The sequence below is a fragment of the Perca flavescens genome, chromosome 4, assembly GCF_004354835.1.
Source record: "Perca flavescens isolate YP-PL-M2 chromosome 4, PFLA_1.0, whole genome shotgun sequence".
NCBI classification, from domain to species: domain Eukaryota; kingdom Metazoa; phylum Chordata; class Actinopteri; order Perciformes; family Percidae; genus Perca; species Perca flavescens.
The window spans coordinates 32,057,364-32,078,987 of NC_041334.1; the positions used below are offsets into that span (position 1 = coordinate 32,057,364).

Consider the following 21,624-nt stretch of genomic DNA (forward strand, 5'->3'; position numbering starts at 1 on the left):
ACGCATCAACCGGTCTTGGCTTGCGGTTTGAGATTGTTTACGTCCAATCAAACAAGTAAGAAAGAAAGTAGGCTAGCCTGCTGCTGAAATGGACACCTCTGATCAGGTGAGTAAAAACCAACGAATAGCAAAATCATTGGACTCAGACTTGTGTGTGATTATCTGCTAAATTGGCCGATGTGTCGTTAATTGGTGATAGAACTGAGAATGCGTTTTATCCTCTGTGTCCTCATGCAGCTTGCATCAGTGGGGACGTTTCAAGTGCTAAAATTACCTCTGGGATTTATCCGTGTTTTGGAATGGGTGAGTTGGAACTTTGATGTTTTTCGCATGCAATAACGTAGCCTAATTATGCAGCGTAAATACATCCGTGAATTATAATGTAGGCCTATACGATGTGATGAGTGTCCGTGTGGTAATGTTATTCTTACACATGACTAAACATCTGGTTTTGACTTGGTAAATTCCTGCATCTCTCCGGTGCAACTTAAACTTCCTCACATCTGTTGACTTTTGGTGCCCGCATTTAGTGGTGTTTGTGCTATTTCCACACGGCGAGGGATCTTATACCGCAATTAACCTCGGCTATTATCCGTTTCACCGTGACTAAATGGCTCAAGTTTATGTAAGGATGTATAGCTCCGTTAGAACCACACTCCAGGAGAAACCGCTGTGTAGGTTTTCAATTATGCGTATTTTGGATGCGTGTGCCAATCCTGCGCGTTTTGCGCCAGTCCACAAAAAAATGCCCCATTTTACTCCAAGTGAAATGATATAACAGGAATCAACGATGAGAACGGGGTGTCGTAGCTCAGACTGAATCAAAGCTTTCCTACCTCTTCCTGTCTGGGTGCCGTTTGTGTAATGTTGATTGTACAGTGCAGAGAAGCCTAAAGGCAATAATAGATAAGTGATTTCCTTTGATGTGAATTTAAAGAAATGACTGTAGCCATCAGCTTGTGCACAGATATGATGGATACATGTGTGTGTTTGTGTGTGTGTGTGTGTGTGTGTGTGTGTGTGTGTGTGAGAGAGAGAGAGAGAGAGAGAGAGAGAGAGAGAGAGAGGTTGTCTTTCCCATTGTTATAAATGCCACCAAATCTGCGGAGAATCCTCAAGCAGCACAGCATCCATAAAAACAAAAACAGATTTTTTTTGTGATATGCAAAGGGGGTGAACCTCGCTCACACTCACTTTCATTTCATTCGATGTCTATCAGTGAGGTGAGTTTCCCAGTGCGTCCCTTTCGGCTGTTTGTGTGTGACCGTATTCACTGTGATATTTGTGGGCCATGAACAAGCAGATGATCCAAGGCCCTATCTGTATGATTATGTATGTTCCCCTGTGTGTGTGTGTGTGTGTGTGTGTGTGTGTGTGTGTGTGTGTGTGTGTGTGTGAGTGAGGTGGAGGGCAGCATGTGCGATTGTGTGAAAATGACTGTACACCATGGTGATTGTTCCAAGGATCATCTGCTAAAAAACATACGCAATCCTATGCAAGGTACAATTCATTTGACATTTCCCCCCTACACACACACACACATACACACACACACTAATACACACACACACACACACACACAATGAGAATGGCAGGCTATCAGCACACCTTCATGACACCATTATAAAAGTGACCTTTTCCTCGCTGTGCCTTCTTATTTTTCTCCCCTTACCCAAAACTGGGAAACACTTCAAACTTCTCTGCTGGCCAGAGAGTTTATACAAATGCAAACAATTCAAATTATGATCCAGGTATTCGGATGTTTTCTGCAGCAGCATCATCCGTGGTGTAGTTGTGTTGTTAGGCTGTTCCTCTCTTATACCAGAGAGAGCACGAAACCTCAGATCTCACTTTTTCAGCCTCCATCTGGAGTGTAAATGATGTAACTGCCCTCATCTGGCCCGTGATTACTCTCTGACTCCAGCTCAGTTCTGCTCCAGCCTCAGGAGACTCTGACAGGTAGAGATGTAGAAGTACTTTTTCAGAGTACACTGGAATTAGGACTAGGACTTGAGATTTTTATTTTACTGCAAGAAGAATGTTGACATTGGACAATTCTGCAAAACCCCAGATTATGTGTCAATGATGTTTTTTATGTCTAGTGCCAATTTATTTTAAATTCTCTCTACAATATCTGCGCATGACAACTAGGCCCTCCTGTTACCATCCGTGGAAGACCGTGGTTATGGCAGCGAAACTATTATGGTATGGTTAGGCAACTAAACTTCAAGGTTAGGGAAGGATTGTGGTTAAGATTAATAAAAAAGTCGGTCTATGACGGGACACTAAATGTTGGATTTGGACATGAATTGTGAGGTGCAGAATCGTCAAATATGTATGTAATTCCTAGGAATCCTGGACTAGGGTTTTCAGCCCTCTGTTAAAACAGCAGCTTCTTTTTAACCTTAAATACATTCAGCTAGTTAGACTGACAATGTCAGCCACTGTATTTCCTGTGCTTTTGACAATCATGATTCATTATCAAAATGCCCCACATAATGACACCAGCGGAATACATGTCTGTCAGTTTGGTTTGTTTACATGCCATCGGGCATTAAAGGAGGTAGTTAAGGAAGCCATTGACATTTACTAACTGCTACTAACTTACTTACTTAACTACTGCTAACGAACCCTTGACTGTATAGCTGATTGGCCATATTGACAAACAGTTAACTTCAGTCAAGATAGTTGCAGCAGACCAGTAGTTTTCTTCATCTTTAGTCAGTAGGCCTACTAGGTCTGCACGAGGATAAGGCAAATAAATAATCAGCCATGTCTGCAGGAGATTCTAGAGGATAGTGTGTGTGTGTGTGTGTGTGTGTGTGTGTGTGTGTGTGTGTGTGTGTGTGTGTGTGTGTGTGTGTGTGTGTGGCATATTCCTCTCCAAACAGCTGTAAGGTCCCCTCTTCTCCACCATGGACCAAGTCATGCAGAAGTGTCCTTTGAGATGTGCCCAAACTCTTCACTGTGTGTGTGTGTGTGTGTGTGTGTGTGTGTGTGTGTGTGTGTGTGTGTGTGTGTGTGTGTGTATGCGTGTGTGTGCATGCATGCGTGTGTGTGAGAGAGAAAGAGAAAGAGACAGAGAGAGAGCGAGAGAGAAAGATGGAAGGAGAAATAGAGCAAAATTGTACAGTTGATTGAGCCCATGATGCAAATGATATACATGCGTTTTTTTATGCACTAGTGCATCATCATGGCTGTTGTATCATCACATGGGGAGATTTACCAAGTATTGTTTCAACAAAGTGGTTTACTGTACTACAGCAAAACTTAGGCTGATGAGTCACAAGGAATGAGTCCATCATGAGTTTAATTTATGAGTAAGGGTCCTCCTCTTATTCAAAACCCAGGACTCACCCACTGTCCTATGAGGTCATCCTCAGTACCTTACTGTATGCCATTTTAGTTTGCCTGTGTGTTGAGCACAGTGTATGTTTGTGTGTGTGTGTGTGTGTGTGTGTGTGTGTGTGTGTGTGTGTGTGTGTGTGTGTGTGTGTGTGTGTGTGTGTGCGTGTACCACAACAGATCACTTGTCATGGGGGGGGTTATTATTGCTTGGCCTGAATATAGTATTTACTTACTAAATATAATGTCTATATATGTCAAATAGAAAATGTCCAGGAAGCGTCTTCGATGGGACCACTTAGTCCCACCCACTTAGTTACTGCCTGTCAGGTTTTCCTTTCTCACGCGGCACATATGCAGTGTCTACAAGTTAACACCAGCTGATTTACCAATTCTTCACTTCTTCAAATTCTCAGTACTTTTTGCAAATACGGGTCCAACAGGCTTCTCATTAGCCAGTAATTTTGGATTTTGTCTGGCTTTTTAATGATTCAAGCTGATTTGTTTTTAAACGAGATGCCTGTAAAGGCCTTTTAAATATGCACATGATGATGGCTGCATGCATACATACATGACATGTGCTAAAAGACTGAGGCTAAAGATACATGTCCCAGGCAAAATGTCAGCATCCTCACCAGCTGATGATCCATCAAAGACATGGAAATAAAGGAGCAGCATTTTGCGTAGGCTATTGCAGGGTAGAGCTTTAGGACTATATTATAGTAGACAGCATTATTTTTTAAAAGCAAATTTGTTTTGATTTCATAACAGTAATCAACGAGTGGAGAATGTGGAAACAAGACATCCAAATTCCAAATGTTAAACTGTAAGCTGGTGATAGACAGCCTTAATACAGCTGAATGTGGATATGAAAATGAATGTAGTGTTACAAATGTCAGCATGTGGCTGTTTGATAGACTTTAACAAAATGTATTAACAATATTCATAGTGACGATAGTGACGATACAAAAAAATGTATCGCTAACAATTTTGATAAATCAGTTATTTATCAAGTAAGATGCCAAACATGCTTGTTCCAGCTTCTAAAATGTGAGGATTTGCTTCTTTTCTCAGTTTTGTGTTAATGTCAAGTGGTTTAGAACTGTTGCTCCAACAGAACGAGCAATTTTAAGCTGTCACGTTGGGCCCTGGGAAATTGTGATGGTAATTTTTCAAACTTTTCTGAAATTTTATAGATCAAATGATTGATGGCTATCTTTCTCTAGCTAGAAAATGTTTGTGTTCCTGCTATTTTCAGTAAATGTACCCAGAAAATTAAGGATAGTCATATAGCACTTTTCCATTACATGGTACCTGCTCGACTCGCCTCGACTCTACTCGCCTTTTTTGGTTTTCCATTACAAAAAAAAGTACCTGGTACCTGCCAACAGGTACTTTTTTTAGGACCACCTCAGTCAAGGTTCCAAGCAAGCTGAGGCGATACCAAAAGGTGACGTGAAAGTGACAGAGGGGGGCGTCCTGAACAAACACTCCATATTTAAATAGTTTAGCCAGCTGTGTTTTTTTTTTTTTTTTTTTTTGCTGCCTCCAGCTTCATTTGAAACAAAATGTGTCTTCTGGCTGTGGCAACAACAACACACCTCCACGTTCTGTGTGTGTGTCGCGTTAGGTCACGGCAGTTTACTGCGGCGCCGCTATGATGACCAGCCACGCTGAGGCGGTACTAAAATCTGCAATAGAAAACGGACGCACAGTGTGTCGAGGCGAGTAGAGTCGAGGCGAGTCGAGCAGGTACCATGTAATGGATAAACGCCAATACTGGAACACAGAACTGTACATATCCTTGGCAAATGCTCTTGAAGTCAAAGCTGTAATGCATATACTGTATGTTGGCCATTGTAAAAGTAAATATGTGATACCTATTATTAGGTTAGTCTTAAGAAAGCATGAAATCAAATTCTTAATCTGATTAATGCCGACATCTTTTTTGTATTGTAAGCAAATTACATATTGTGATCTCCAAACACTAGGCCGCATTAACACTATTTCTTTTCTTTGGGAAACTGAGTGTGAAGGGCCAGAATTAGTCTGCAGTTATGCAACTACAGCAAAGCCTCACATGAGTAAAATACACCACACATTAAACTGATTTTGAATGCAGCAGGATTGGCAAAATTAGCATTTCAAATTGCATGGCAATCACAGCTCCTTCTCTAACTCGCTTTTTGTCTCTCTGTCTTTTCGTCTGTCACATTTTGTGTTATTTCACCTTGGTAATGTGTTATAGGTTTTGACAGATTGCTGAACAATGTTCACGATAGATGTTTGTGCAGGAACATAAGCACGCACACAGCAAAGAAAAACAAGTAAAAGCAGAGAGATGCAGATGGGGGAGGCGACAGCTGGCGACAGATATCACAAGAGACTTGCCAGGTCAAAGATCTGTTTTTCAACACTGAAATCCCTCAGTTCCCTTTGACAAGGGGACACGAGGCTTGGGGAAAATGAAACCTCTTTTAAACACTTCAAGAGATGGCGTTAAGCGTGTAGTATCCATTTAAACAAGCCTCTCGTTGTCATGGCGTCTATTTGGCCAGGCAGGGGAATTAGAGCAGCAGTGAAACTTTTGCAAGAAGGCATGTTGCCTCATAATAAACTATCACAAATTGCTTTTTGTCTATTGTTTGAAATGCTAATTAAATAACTCCTAACTCTCAAATATATTCCAACCAGTAACACTAGTAAGTATACATGTCCCTGTATGTTTTTGGGAAGCTCAAGGCTGGGATACACTCACAGAGAACAGGAAGTTTTTTTTTACACTACACTCCCCAGTCCTGGGCCCTGCACCTCATAACCAGGGGCTCACTAAACCCCACTCTACAGCAGAGGATCCTTAACAACACAAATAGGTCTAATTTAATGAAAACAACAAGGGGACTTAAAAGCTGCATTTTATATTAACAATGGATCAAATTTTCAAGTTTGAAAAGAATCACTCTTTGAGACAAACCCACACGAGAGCTATCCCCCGACTCTGCCATCCCCCTCAGCTTCTACAAGCATTTTAGTGTATTTCAGCTCGTTGTTTTGGTTTTACAACCAACAACTTTACTGTTTTGGTTCAGTCTCCTTGTCTCATTAGCCTCTATTCCTGCAGCAGGCAAAAAAACAACCTGTCCAGCAACAAATAACAGACAGAGAAACTAGCTGGTGTACATACTAGAGCATTTAGCAGCTAAAGAGACTTTTGATTTGGTGTTGTCCAAAACAGTTAAAAGTAGCGTGAATGTAGGACTTACATTCATCAGGGGTCCAGAAACATGACTCCACAATGAAATCCATGACCAAAAATCAATGAATGCAGGTTTAATCAATCTTCTAGTAGTAAATATACTAACTTATCATGAATTATAGACAAATGTGAAATAAAACAGTAACTTTTGGTGCATCTGCAGAAAGCTTCCAGCAGGAATGAGAATGTAATGGCAATCAACTAGTCTATACTGTAGATGTTATTTCTGCTGGCCTTTCAGTAACAAAACAATAAAGACACTGATCTAAAATACTGACCTGGGCAGGACTTTGGTTCTGATTTGGTTAGAAAGAAAACGATTATTTATCTAATGATTTTAGTGACCCCTGATCGTACATTCCATGATGTGATCTCAAGGTAAGCTGGGGTTGAGGGCTGCATAGAGCTGCTGATCTCCTGGATGTGACGTGGCATTTATTGACCATCAAATCAGAGCTAGACCTCTGTGTCCCTCTCAACCCTGAGATGATGGTCCGCCATCTGTGACTCGGGCAGGGAAAGGTTAGCCTGTCTTCTCCTGTCGTTAGATACGTCTAATCGAACAAGACATCCCACACACAAATTGTACATGGAAGAGCACAGGTGTCGAGACAGTATGTAGCATAAAAAAAAATAGAAATGTCAAAAAGACACACTGTATTCATATTACAATACATTAAAATTATTATAAGTAACTGAGATTAAACCAAAAGAATCCACTGCACATCAGATATTCATACTTAACTCTACACTCATTTATTTGGACCCCAATCCTAGTCTCTCATTGCCAGACCTGTCTCCACAGCTCTGTGTAGTAAGGTCGGGCTACACCACACATGCATTCTGGGATAGGAAAAAAAAACGCTCTGCAGACTGATCTCATGAAATAGCGTATGTATGACACGCCAATTCGTATTTCATTATTGGCGTGTTATCAAGACGCTTACTCGTTTTTTTGTGTGTTTATCAATACCGTTTTGCCTCCATTGACTTACATTACCTTGCGATTGCATGTGAATTTATGCCGTAGCGAGAAATATGGAAGGGCAAAAATCTGCGTACACAGGACTTTCACCCAGGAGACCGGGGATCGTGTCACACGTGTCACATTTCCTAAACTCAACCGTCGCTTTCTTCTTTTACTAAAGCTAACCCCGTTCTTCTTTTCCTAAACATTACTGGTTCTTCTTTTCCTAAACCCAATCCGTGTGTCACATTTCCTAAACTCAACCGTCGCTTTCTTCTCACAATAACATGCCACGTGGCGTGCATGTTTACGTCCGCTGTATACAGCGTAGACATACACGCGGATAGCTCAAAATGCGTACAGATAACACACCACTTGGCTTAAGAAAGTGGCCGTGTATGTTTACGCAAAGTCATGATGTCATGTTGCGCTCTGAGTGTTTGTATTTCTTTAACCCAATTACAATCGTCTTGGGCGGCCCTAAGCTCCGGATGCAGAAACTGTCGCTCTGCAAAATGGTCTCGAGAAGCAACTTGTTTTGGTGGAAACAAAAACACCACAAAAGGAAACGCCACATACGATATTTAATTAACGGTTAACACAATAACGTTACAGTAACGTGAGCTATTTAAATTAGGTGGATACATGGTTAAACATAATTTGCTCTAACCATTGTATCGCCGTGTGCACTTCATCCATAGCAATTCCCACCCCAATCAGTCCCAAAACGTCCCAGTTAGATAGAGTAGATGCTGTAAACATATTCTTTGTAAATCTTTGCAATCATGCCCGAAAGACCCAAGCATGTCTGCCTTGTTGCACGATCCAACTTTTCTTCAAAGCTTGCCATTTTCAGCGTGTAGCTTGCTAGCTCAAAGTTTGTCATCCCATAGGGAACAGAGTTCGAGAACGGCAAGAGCGGAAGGTGAGGGACATCCGGTGTGTGGGCAATTCTCCTGGAAATGTACTTCCATTGATCCAGCCGACACCGATCTAAACCTAGCCTAAACTTCTAATATTCCCTTTTAGAAGTGACATTCATTTTGATGATCTTGTGTGGAAATTCCTTTTTAAACCCAGCATCATATACAACTACAGACAGACACACACACACACACACACACACACACACACACACACACACACACACACACACACACACACAGTGGGGTTGTGTTGCATTTCTGTTGGGACCCCCAAGCTTAATAAATGCAGTGACACAGCTAGGTCACCTGAAGTAGCTATGGAAAACCCCATGGGGAGAAGAGGAGCACCAAGAAGGGACACTGTTACAAAAATAAATGGAGTTTTATTTTGCCTGCATGTGGTCAGTCAAGCTTACAGAGAGATAGTGGGAAAGATGAATCTGGGCTATGCAGGGCACAAAGCGCTCCCTTTGCAGGAAAGGATTATCTGGCGCTAAATGAGCTGATGATTTTGTTCTGTGGTGCTGCTACTAAAGCAAAGAACAGACAGCTTTCACATGAAGGCTTTTGGTCACCGCTTCTTTGTGTTACTTCTGTAGTCAGTGAAGTAGTTTTTCACACTAATGTAGCAGTCAAGATTAATATCATTGGCGCATGACCATATCTGTTTGATGAGCAGAAAAAACCCTTTGTCTCAGGTAGGATGAAATAGTAAATTGACAGGGTTTTCTGCTACTCTTATGCATTAATTGTAGCCAACTTAAAATTAAGGTATCATCAGTGTTAATTGAAAAGCCTAAAAGTAAGCTTCTTGTGGGCTTTTTTTTCTTTTTCTTTTTTTAAAATGTTAAGTGAATTAAAAACAATAACGTTCAATTTAAGTGCATCTGTCTGCTCGCCCCACTGTGCTTCCATTCCTGATCTTCGCTTGTCCTTTTATTTTCTTACTCAACTTAAATATGCATAAATTTGCTCGTTTGCATACTGCAGCAGAACAAGTGAGACTGTGTGTGTGTGTGTGTGTGTGTGTGTATGTGTGTGTGTGTGTGTGTGTGTTGCTAATACTTCTGACTGAGTGGTGAGAGTGAGATATTTTGACTCTACGATGTCATACATACACATTGCATGCTCACATCTAGGTCCTTAAACACTCAGAAACGCACACATGCACAGAGAGAGGTTACACACTGAGGCTCACGTGCAGCCATGCATACACAAACATGTGTGCCATGCTGTATGAATACACAAGCATGAATGTACAGGCTTCTATATCCAGTAGCATATTACATAAATTAAGATCGCCAGCCTAAAAAAAAAAGCCAAGTGTACCAAAGCAGAAGAGAAATGATAGCATGCATGGGGCACATAAATGAATTGATGATCTCAATTGCTTTTGTGTTTGGTTAAGAATGTTCCTCAGCAGGTTTTGGAAATTTGAGAACGTGACATGCTGTAATGGCTAAAAAAATAGCAGCAAGCTTAACCATGAAGCACGACTCACAGACAGACAGGTTAAGATCATAGTTCACGTTTACTTGAATCAAAAGGTAAGTGTCAAAATCAGGTTAGGGTTAGCACAGGCAAACTTATCCAAATAGGGGTTAGGCAAAGAATCATCAATCCATGGATCAGACAGGGACGGGTTTCAGGTTGCAGGGTTCAGTGTTCAGGGTTCAGGTGGCTGGAAAGGTAAGGGCACGAAGAGACAATCTGGCCCGGGGAATAAGTGGAAACGTATATACTGCAGGGCTGACGAGGTAAAGTGGGAATAGGTGAGCAGGCACAGATAGTGACCCACAGTCTGACATGTGTAAATACACAGGCGTGTGCACAGATGAATAGGCAGCTAGTTTGGTTAGTCAGCAAGTTTCCCTATACGCAGTTAGCTACAAAAACTAATCCAGGGGGCTTATTTCCGTTTTTACTTTTAGTTAATGCATGTAAAATTAATATTTATTCAGAAAGCTTTTGGAGCTTTGTTGAGTGCAAAGTAAGCATGATCTCAAGTCAGAACAGCTCCAATTATGAGAAAATCCAAATTAATAGGTGCTTCTCAAATATCCCACAACAAAAATAAGTTGCCCTGCTGCATATGCTTGTGCCTCCTTCCTATTAAAACCAATCACTCCATACGGTTGGTTTGTGTAGTTTTTAAGAGTCGTTTGATCTTAAATCATAGTAGTGGATAAGCAATTTGAAAGTGATATGCCTCTCTCTCTCTCTCTCAATCTCTTTCTCACTCTCTGTTCCATATTTCTCTTTCTTTCTGTCTTCGTAAAGAGTGTCCTAGATATTTTTCCCTCTCCGTCAGGCAGGGATAGGGGCTGAACATTTGAGGCGGTTTTCTCCTCCTGAGGCAGCCAATTGACACTGCACTGATTCCTATTGACTTGAATAGAGCAGGTGGACGTGTGTGTGTGTGTGTGTGGGTGTGTGTGTGTGTTTGTGTGTGTGGCATCTTTGTCTCATTTAACGTGATCCTCACCTCCACGGTCAGTACTTACATCCCTTCCTCTGCCATTTTAATAACATCCTCTTGTTCAAGCAGCTCCACTCTTGTCATCCTTCTTATTTTATTTGATTGAAAGACAAATGTCCATCATTATACCAAGCCCCTATTACTTAAATACTCTGTTTTTTCTGCCCTACTTCACCTTTCCTTTTGCTTCTCTGCCTGGTTCATGTTTTTACTGCCCGACCCTATTTGTTTTCCAGTTTTTCACAATGGAGGGCTTTTTGTGTTGTACAGTAGGTCTGCTTGCTGGTGTTTAAGCCCCCTGCAGTTTTCATTCCTGTAGCATGGTTTCCCTCTCTCTCTCTCTCTCTCTCTTGTTCCCTGAGGAGCCCAGCTGGGAGAGGCAGATAAACACACGGGGCGCAGGGCTTAGCACCCACCCTACTTCCACAATGCCACGCTCTCCTGTTCAAAGGCCCCAGCCAGAAATGAGAGGGGCTAAACCCGAGCCGAAAATCACAGGGAGAGGAGGCAGCTGCAGGGAGGGAGCAACAGATAGACATACAGAGAAAGAGAAAGAGAGAGAGAAAGAGAGAGAGAGAGAGAGAGATGTTTATCTGGGGGTGTTTGTGATAATTAGGAGGGAGTATTTATTCTCTCGCTCTTCTGGTCACTTTTCTTCTACCATTTGTTTGCTCAGATAAGCACATGCCACAGTCTGCATGTACAGTATTCATCAGTTACTTTTAGCTGCATATGTGAATCTATTAAGCGTGTCAGCAGACGTATGAGCACATTGCTGTGTGTTTGTTTGTGGCCTCATCTTGCCTCAAAACCAACCAGAGCTAAAGAGAGTTAATCACTTAAAAACACACCGTAGGGAAACACTCTGCAGAGGTTCCAGCTGTGCAACCTGACAGCCAGGCAAAGCAGCATTCAGCCTCCGCCTAAGGTCTGAAGCTGCAGGAAACCAATGGAAATTTGAGTCCTCTGTTTATCATACAGCACTATTTGATTTGAATCCCCTTCTAAGGTTGCATATATTAGAAAATAACAAGTAGTCAAAAACTCTACAAGGAGATTTGATGAATGGTTTTCCTATGCTCAATGCATGCATTTAGCCACAAGGTGGCATAAACCATACATTTTAGACAGAGAGTGCACAATGGTTTCAAGAGATGAGCTTTATGTTATGCTTATGTTTACCTTTTCAAAATATATCACACCAAAATCAGTAGGGACAGTATTTTTCTCTGTATTTCTTTATTTGATTTCACTGGTTTCCCACAAAAGGGTTTCACTTTTCCTTCAGTATGGCCAATACCATGGCCAAATTGTTTAGCAGTTGATTCTATAAACAAGCAAATGAGCAGACAGAAGTGACAGTAGGCTACATACAATAAATGGACCACAGAAATCAAATTGGTCGATTAAAATTGTTAGATCGATAATGAAACATACTCTCGTTTGAAACACACACCAAATGCAATGTAAAAAGTATTTCTTACCACATCCTGTATCTTCTGATATGCCATCCCACCATTAGCATGCTACAGAAGAAGACTTGATAAAGCCATGGTTTCTCTACATGATATCCTTGCTATCAGAAATAGACGCACACATATTTTCCATTGCGGTTATTTAAATCCTGATACCAGAGGAAGTGAGACATTTTTGTATGGCTGATATAAAACTTTTATTAGCGTTAGAGATGCACCGATTACAACTTTCTTGGCCGATTCCAATTTCCGATTTTCTTTGAGTTAGGCCAGCCGATACCGATTTTAGCTGATTACGATTAAATTTTTTCTAACCACTTTTTTCTTTAATAGAACATTATGCACAGAACATTTTTTGAACAGATTATGGATCACTATAAAATAGAACTATATAAATTACTCCTGGTTTGGGAAATTCACACACATCTGAAGTGCAAAGTTAGAACCATTTCCTTCTTTTCACATCCAATATCCAACAACATTTTTTTTTGTTGTAGTCCCTCCACGCCCTACTTTCTCCTTGCAGGTGTTGCATATTGCAAACATGTTATCTTCTGCACACACGCTGAAGAATTTCCAAACAGCTGACATGTTGCATGTTAATTCACGAGGTTCCCCATAGATATATATCTATGGAGGTTCCCTAGGTACATGTGCGAGAATAGCGCGGACGTGCACTTCAAACCGCGAGCGGGTACGCGCGACACACGGCGGCAAAAGTTGAGAGAAAGGAAAAAGAGACTGTGCTGTCGCGTCCATGTGTGCGTGAGAACTGTAACTCGTATAACTTATGTTGTCAGTTAATTGTAGCATTACCGGCATGAAATCAGCATATGTCAGACTGACCTGCCGGTCATTGCTGAGCACGTGAAAACCTTCCAATTCTGGTCACCGGCCGGTCTATCAGTGCGTCTCTAATTAGCAGGATTAAAACCTATTTAAGTGTGTGCCAAGATAACTCTTTAAGTTAGAAACTGCATAAAGATGATGCCAGCCAGACATAAATTCAAGAAAAATGTAATAATAAAATTATTTATATAGCACTTTTGTAACATTGATAAAAAAAAAGTTAATTATAATCAAGATAAAACTAATAAAATAACCTACAGTTAACACCAGTTTTTCTAGTTAAGTGCCAGCTAATTAAATTACTCCCGTAATGTGATACAGGTGGTAGTACTTGAGAATACACCCCAGTCTGTCAACAATATAGTAACCAAACTGTAGGCAGCTGAAAATATACAGCTGGATGTCGTCTGCGTAGCAGTAGAGTTGTACCGTATGTTTACCAGTAATAAAGTCTCGCATTGCCAGACCATATCTCCAGTAGGAGTATGGTCTGGCTACATATCTTATCTATTCTGGAATAGGGGAATTATTTTTTTAAAACAATCACAACCTCCCTGGGCGGCATTAAGCCCCGGATGCAGCAACGGTGCCCTCACAAAATAGATAGCGGAGATAGCGAAAGGGGCATCCCGGATGTCAGGCTTCATCCCAGCAATGTACATCTGTTGAGCCAGACTACCAATAATATGACTCAGAGAATGTAACACTGATAAAGCCCTTTATGGTGACATGTTAGCTGTGTGTTTATGTTGACATCTGTCTGATTCAGTTTAGTTTAACATAACAGCTGTACACAGCAGGCTCATATTTGACTGGAAATACTGCATCCTCACATATTTAGTAAACACTGTCCTGCTTGGTGCATATTTATACATTGTGAATACAAACACATGCCTGAGACAAACATGCACAATTAATCTCTATATACTTCAATAACATCACAGATATTACAAGATGTGTGTTAGGCTACTGGCTAATGCAGCTGAATGATCTAATAATGCTGATGCTTATTAAATAGCGCCCTCCAGAGGCTGAGGGGCATTTAAACTAGAGAGATACCTCTTCCCCAGCTGCTGGCAAGCTGCACATCCACCTGCCTGTAATATGGGAGAGGAGGCTCACACTAACCACGCGTCAGATCTGATTATGGTGATCATTGTTGTGAGAAGTCTAGTGGCTATGGGAGCTTTATATGGAAAACTGGGCTGAGAGAGAGCTCATATTAAGGGTACAGGGTGTGTGTGTTAGAAGGTTGGATGTATGTGTCTGTGATTGTGTGTTTTAGAAGCCTGTATGTCTGGCTGATCCTGACTTTGGTTCCAGCCCTTCAGTTTTAACTCATAAGACACCGATAGGACACCTGGCCTCACCAGTCTTTATTATTTCCACCTTAAAATGTGTTGTGGCAGATATTGACCCCTGGAGTTTACGGAGTTTTTTGCTGTGGTGGATATCCACTACAGGCAAAATCACAGAATGTAATAAAATTAAAATGATTAAAATGTATAAAATTGTGTTAGTGCCTAAATTCTAGCTTATAACAGTTGCATGCATCAGTTTTCTCATCTCATCACACCTGGTTGGCTGGAATGAAATTAAGCCACTTAATCCATTGCATTTTCATTAAACTAATGATAACCGGTGTTAATGAATACATTCATACACATCTTTAGCCGCACTGGTATTCATTTTTAGCCCTCTAGCCACCATTCACAAAGCATTTTTTACTGCCTTTTGTTTTCATTTTTCCAATCGTCCACATAAAACTGCTGTACTTCATGTCATTAAAACTACTTATCACTTTTAGGTCAGAGTGGTGAGAGAAGAGCTAATTATCTCTCTCCTTTGTCAAATGGCAGGCAAAGTCCAACAATTATCTCTCTGTGGGCCACAGTATTGTTGGAGTGGGCAGCGGAGGAAACAACTTAATTTATTCACAGCAGTGGTAGTGGACTGTATGTGTAGGAAGTGAGAGAATGCTAATTATAAAGTTGTTCGGTCTGATACCGTAACTACTGAGGTGGTTTTAACCTGGAGTGACCTGGCTGACGCGCTGATGTTAACATGCTGTGTAGCGTTCAAGAATCGTCTGACTATGTTGCATTGCAGAATAACAGTATGTTTATTTGGCAAAACCATTTGCCCTTTCCGCACCAACAAACAACAAACACCCAAAATCTGAACACTTGAAAGAACATATTTGGCTCCTACACTAATATACAGTATAATACATATGTCAGTGTGGGTTTTTGTGATATTGAACATTAAGAAGTGTGTGGACACAACAGGTGTGGATTAGAATACAGAACGAACAAAAAAACAATGTGTTACGTAGTGGTTTCCATTAAGTTCCTCAGTCTGTCATAGAACACATAGCACAACCTCAGTATCACAAATGGTTACTAAAGCTTGTTTTACACACTGCTTAGCCCTCTGACTCATTAAAAAATAATAAGGAACAACATTGTTGGCTTTATACTCATAAAAGCAATATTTATTATTTTCCACCCATTTGCCATCTATGTACAGGCTGGAAAACATGTCTAATTGGCTTTAGCACTAGGTTGATCTGCTGCTGTTTGTATAATGTGTCCATAATGAATCTATTCACCACTTCCTGTTTTGCAATCAGGTATCTCAGCCCTGTTTTTCTATCAGCTGTAGAGCTAAGAGGTTAATTAATCATTCATGTTGTTTACACAGGCATACTTACATTGCATTAGTATAGAATTAGCAGGAGAGGAATACTAACAAAGAGATTAACCGAGTAAATAGCAATGTGTAGTCCAGTATCACCTTCAGAAATTGCATTTAATGAGTACTCTAATAAAACATATGGGGCCATAGCCTCATTAGTTTTAAAATTAAAGCTTTAATTATCCTACTGTATGTGTTAGCAGGTTCAACTTGAGCAAACAGACGCTTAATTAGTCTTCCACTACATATTTGAAGGAATTGTTGAACCTTTTTACTTACTTTTATTTCTTACCTAATTTCAGAAGCGGTAGAGGGCACAATTGAATAGAGGAGTGAAGAGACATTAGTCACACACACACACACACACACACACACACACACACACACACACACACACACACACACACACACACACACACACACACACACACACACACACACACACACACACACACAGTGATTTCCTCAGGCAGCCTTGTCCAGTTTCTGTTTCAGCAGTACTCAAGTAGGATTAGATCCTCTCGTCTCCAATGTGTATGGTGTTTGCTCCAGTAAGTTCAAGTTTTAATTTTTTTTGACTGTGGATAATAGCTCATTCAAACAAACGCAGTGGGTAGTATTTCAGTATGCGATCGTTCTGCCTGATATTTGTGTCATCAAACTGTTGTTATAATGGCAGTAAATCAAATTGTGACTGAAGAGGTTTTTAAGTTTTACAGCCTGTAATGCAAGCTAAGCTCTGAGGTTCTGTCTTTGTTTAATTGTAATCACCTACAACCTCCTCTAACACATTGCTAATGCAGTTTTTCATGTCAAATTACATTTTATTTTATACAATTGATATTTCATCTAGTAATATACTTCATTCTTAGATTATTATTTGTTTGCTGCTGTGTTCAAAGTTTAGATTCTCCTTTGTGTCTGTGTTTATAGTCCAAGGGGAATCATTCATTGTATTGTGGGGCCAATTTGAAATAAGGCAAATGCTCAAGGGAGAATATGAACCAAATTTTTTCCCCGTGGTGCTGAAGTCATCCTCAAGTGCCAGACACAAACAGTGCTTGTCTCTTCCTCCAGACTCCGACTGTCCTAATTCAGCTCATCCCACACACTCACTTCAGCTATTGTGTCCATGTGCTGATGTAGCCAAAATGCTATCTGCTTCTGTTAAATTGGCTTCACGGCAGAGAAATTGTTGAGATGTCCGTAAGCAAAATGGTGGGACTGCTCATACTCACTATTTGCTACTTGGGCTTGTTACTAGAAATTCATTACACTTACAGTTTTAATGATTCCTGTGGCTCAGTTTTGAGATTTAAAACTCAACTGACACGTTGTCAAAGCTGCACTAATTGATTTTTTATATAAATATTGGGTCAAATTACTTTGTGTAAAGTGAGAGATGTTGCTCATAGTGACAAACCCACAGGTAATTATTACCCAACTCTCGAATTCCCCACAGCTGAATCGTTTTAGTGTCTTTCAACTCATTGCTTTGTTTTTAGGCCCACAACTTTACATCTGCATTGTTTCCAGCAGCAACAGCTGTTTTCAGCCAAGACGGTCTCACGTTAGTCATTTTTTTCGTGGTGGCTAGCAAGAAATGGTCTATACGGAGATTAACGGGGAATGCCACACCCCGGGGAAGGACGCCTCACACGCCGGGAGACGCGCGACAATAACAGGGTGGCGGAGGTTGGGTTTAGGAAAAAAACAACGGGGAAAGGAAGACTCACACGCCGGGAAACAGCCGCGGGGGAGTAACGGTACAGATCCACTTTTGCGACACGACTGATGCGTGGTGTCGCAATGTCATACAGCCATGGTTGATGCTCCACGCCCCTGACCAGCAGCTGATTGGACGAATGTGTGACGTGGGTGTGGCTACTCGAGAATTTCAACAGACTGTCATGGCGCGTTCAACGGATTAATTTGCATAAAGCTGGGCATCGGCGACGCAACTATCCACTAGAAGTAGACGAAAATCTTTCAAACTAACCTTTGTCGATCTGAAATGAAGACAGATTCAGCAACTACATGGCCTTTTTCTCGTTTAAATGTTTTCAGATACACGTTTCCGTGAACTATCTTAGTACAATATGAGATCGTTTTCTGAATGAGCCGCCATGTCACTGTGTTGAAATTCTCGAGTAGCCACACCCACGTCACGCGTGCGTCCAATCAGCTGCTGGTCAGGGGCGTGGAGCATCAACCATGGCTGTATGACGTTGCGACGTCACACTTCAGTCATGTCGGACAAATGGATCTGACGGCATTTCATACTACTCGCTACCGTAGTCGTGCTGTGACCACGACATATGCTTCCAATTTAAATACATTAGTTTACATTTTCGTGCTGGCCACCACGAAAAAAACGACAAAAACGTCCCTGTGAACACGTATCAATAGATTACATAACGTGACCATTTCACAAACTGCCGTGAGACTGGGTTGTTTCAGCAGGCAAGCTCTAATAAACCCTACATGTCCACTGTTAGACAGACAGAGTTAGTGACGTCGCTGATGAACTTAGTGAAACATTTAGCAGCTAGAGGCAGATATTTCCTTCTGGGGTTGGAGGAGACCAAAACAGAGCTAAACGTAAAGTAAATATTGGACTCACTTTTGTAAGGTGGCCAGAAACACAACTCAAAATGAACGCTAATGTTGCTCCGACTCTGCTGGATGTGTGAATAGGCAATAGGAATGCCAACTTTATAAAGTGATAATATGTCTATGTTGTGTTTTCAACTTGTTCTGCTACCCCAAATGGCAATAAAATAAATGAATACTGCTTAAGTATATTCATCTTTGTTACGTAAAATTGAAAAACAACCCAGTATGCCATATTTACCATGGTTGGAGACACTATAATCCAATGTTGATTGACTTGTTAGGGCAAACCTGTCATGGTTGACAATACCAATAAAGTCAGTTCAAAACAGAGCCAGCACAGCGGAGGTGGCTGATTTCATCCGTTTGTATAAGCCCAGTAATAACACATCCAAGTCCATAACAATTCCACCATCTTTGCTGGGGTCCAGACATAATTTCAGTCACTTGTCACTAGTGCAGAAGGTGATCATTTGTGTGAAGTCATAACAGTGTGCAAAATAAAAACAGCAGTGTCAAAGCTGACATAGCATTATCATGCCAAAGGTTTATCCTGACATTGGAACATTGGATTTGTTAAGTTATTTGCACATGTTTAAGTAGTGTAATCATTATCAAACCAAAATAATTCTCATTTGATTGTTGTATGTGGAATGTGGAATGTGTGATTTCACAACACTCATGGCCAAAAAGAAGAAGAAAACATCTAATTCCCAGTAGTTTGAAGGTCCCATCTCCTCATCTGTGCTTGGCCTTAAGTCATCTATTGGCAACTAACTTTAGATTTTTCTTTCTTTGTGCAGCTCTTTGCCATTTTTGCATTTGCGACATGTGGGGGCTTCTCTGGGCAGCTGAGGGTTAGTGTGGACTGCATGGAGAAGGCCCTAAGCAACCTCAGCATTGGCATCGACTTTGCTTATCCTTTCAGGTGAGTTCATTCATTGTCTCAAAGTTTGATGGTAGGAGTATGAACCATGATGATGCATTCCTGAGTTTGTGGTGTGAGCTTTTCTAAACACAAATACATCAGTGCAATCTGGACAGAATATGCAAAGGTTTTAGAGCCTATTAAAACTATACCTACCTCAGAGGGCAGATAGATCCCAATTGTACCTCAGAGCAAATGTTAACTGAAAATCTATATAAAAGACCTTCAGAGGATGTCAGAGAAAATTATAAACAAGGAAAGACAAATACAAATGAATCACTGTATAATCATTTATGACCTTATGAGGGTATAATATCCTGTCATTTTGTGTAGTGAGTTTGATTTGACCCCGTGTACCTTCTTCTGTGTATCAGGTTGCACCAGGTGTCCTTTGAAGCGCCCGTGTGTGAGGGTATTAGGAGGGAACGCGTTTTCCTTATTGGAGACTACTCATCCTCTGCAGAGTTCTTCGTCACCATTGCGGTCTTTGCCTTCCTGTATTCCCTCATGGCCACCATTGTCTACATCTTCTTTCAGAACAAGTACCGTGAAAACAACCGAGGACCACTCATTGTGAGTACAATGGACTCCAACCAGAGACATTTTCAGTTGCTAATTGCTAGTGGGAAGTAGTCTATATCCACAACATGGGAAGTTACTCGACGTTATACAATCTTCCCCTTCAATTCTCAATTGACTCTATTCCTGTGTTTCCATCTTAAACTGACTCTGCAACATGGCATCATGACTTAACGTAAACATACACGCCATTTTCCTAAAGCCAAGTGGCGTGTTATCGGTACGTATTTTGAGCTGTCCGTGTGTATGGACGGCAGTCTGCAACATCACAGCGTAAACATACTGTACATGCCACTTTCTAAAGCCACGTGGCTACGTTGGGGTTTAGGAAACGTGACACGCGGGTTGGGTTTAGGAAAAGAAGAACCGGTTGGGTTTAGGAAAAGAACTAACGTAGAAAGGAAACATCACATGCGGGACTCAAAGGAAATGTCACACGTGGGACACAATACCCGCTCTCCTGGATGAAAGTCCTGTGTTTTACCCATCCTCCACCCAGACCAACTTCTCTATGTGGATTTTCGCCCTTTCATACTACTCACTACGGCGTCAATTCACACGCAATTGCAAGGTAATGTAAGTCAATGGAGGCCAAATGCCGTTGATAAATACGCTAAAAAGCGAGTATGCGTGTTGATAACACGCCAATAATGGCATACGAATTTACATACACCACTTCATGAGATCAGTCTGGACTTACAAATGAAAATCAATCATAATGCTAAGACATAGCTGCTCAAAGCAAGCCCCATCATTCAACCACTAATTTAAAAAAGTAGTGACAAAGTAATGTTGTGGTTTTTTGAGATTAATGTTTTTGATAATCTGTCTTCTCTCTCTTACATGCCATCAGGACTTTGTAGTGACAGTGGTGTTCTCCTTCATGTGGCTGGTCAGTTCTTCTGCCTGGGCCAAGGCTCTGTCTGAGGTGAAAATGGCCACTGATCCAGATGAGGTGCAGCTCCTTATCTCTGCCTGCAAAGTCCAGACCAACAAGTGTGGCTCTCTGCATGGACCGCGCTGGTCCGGACTCAACACCTCAGTGGTAGGTTCACAGGATGTGTGTCCCAGCTACAATTTAGCCGTTGAAACGTTTTAAATAGTTCAAATACCGAAACAGTTGAAATTGTAGCTGATGTGTCAGTCAAAATAGGAACACTGAAGGAAGTTGAAATAGCAGTTAAAAGGAAGCGCTGAAAGAACTTGAAGTTTTTAAGTGTAAGCGCTGAGTGAAGTTGAAGTGTCAGTTAAAGTACTGAAAGGATTTGAAAATTCAGCTGAAGTGTAAGTGATGAATTGAGCGGGATATTTGAGTTGATGTGGAAATCCTGAGAGAAGTTAGTGGCAGTTCAAGTGTATGAACTAACAGAAGAAGTTCAGCTGAGGTGTCAGTACTAAAAAGCAGTTGGTGTAAATTGTGTATGAACTGTGGAAATTGTGAGAGCGAAATAAGTTATTTTGTTGTTGTTCGAAGACCTGAAAGGGTTTGAATTGCCAGTTGAAGAGAAAG

General features: G+C 41.1%; 1 protein-coding gene across 1 annotated transcript in view; it reads left to right on the forward strand.

Moving 5' to 3' along the window:
• Nucleotides 1–21,624, forward strand: part of synpra (synaptoporin a) — a 23,490-nt gene continuing 1,866 nt past the window's right edge. The window contains exons 1-5 of the mRNA XM_028575854.1: nucleotides 1–106; nucleotides 238–303; nucleotides 19,411–19,535; nucleotides 19,910–20,108; nucleotides 20,968–21,159. Of these exons, the coding sequence (XP_028431655.1) occupies nucleotides 89–106; nucleotides 238–303; nucleotides 19,411–19,535; nucleotides 19,910–20,108; nucleotides 20,968–21,159 (600 nt within the window). The 5' untranslated portion in view covers nucleotides 1–88. The remainder of the gene's footprint in view (nucleotides 107–237; nucleotides 304–19,410; nucleotides 19,536–19,909; nucleotides 20,109–20,967; nucleotides 21,160–21,624) is intronic.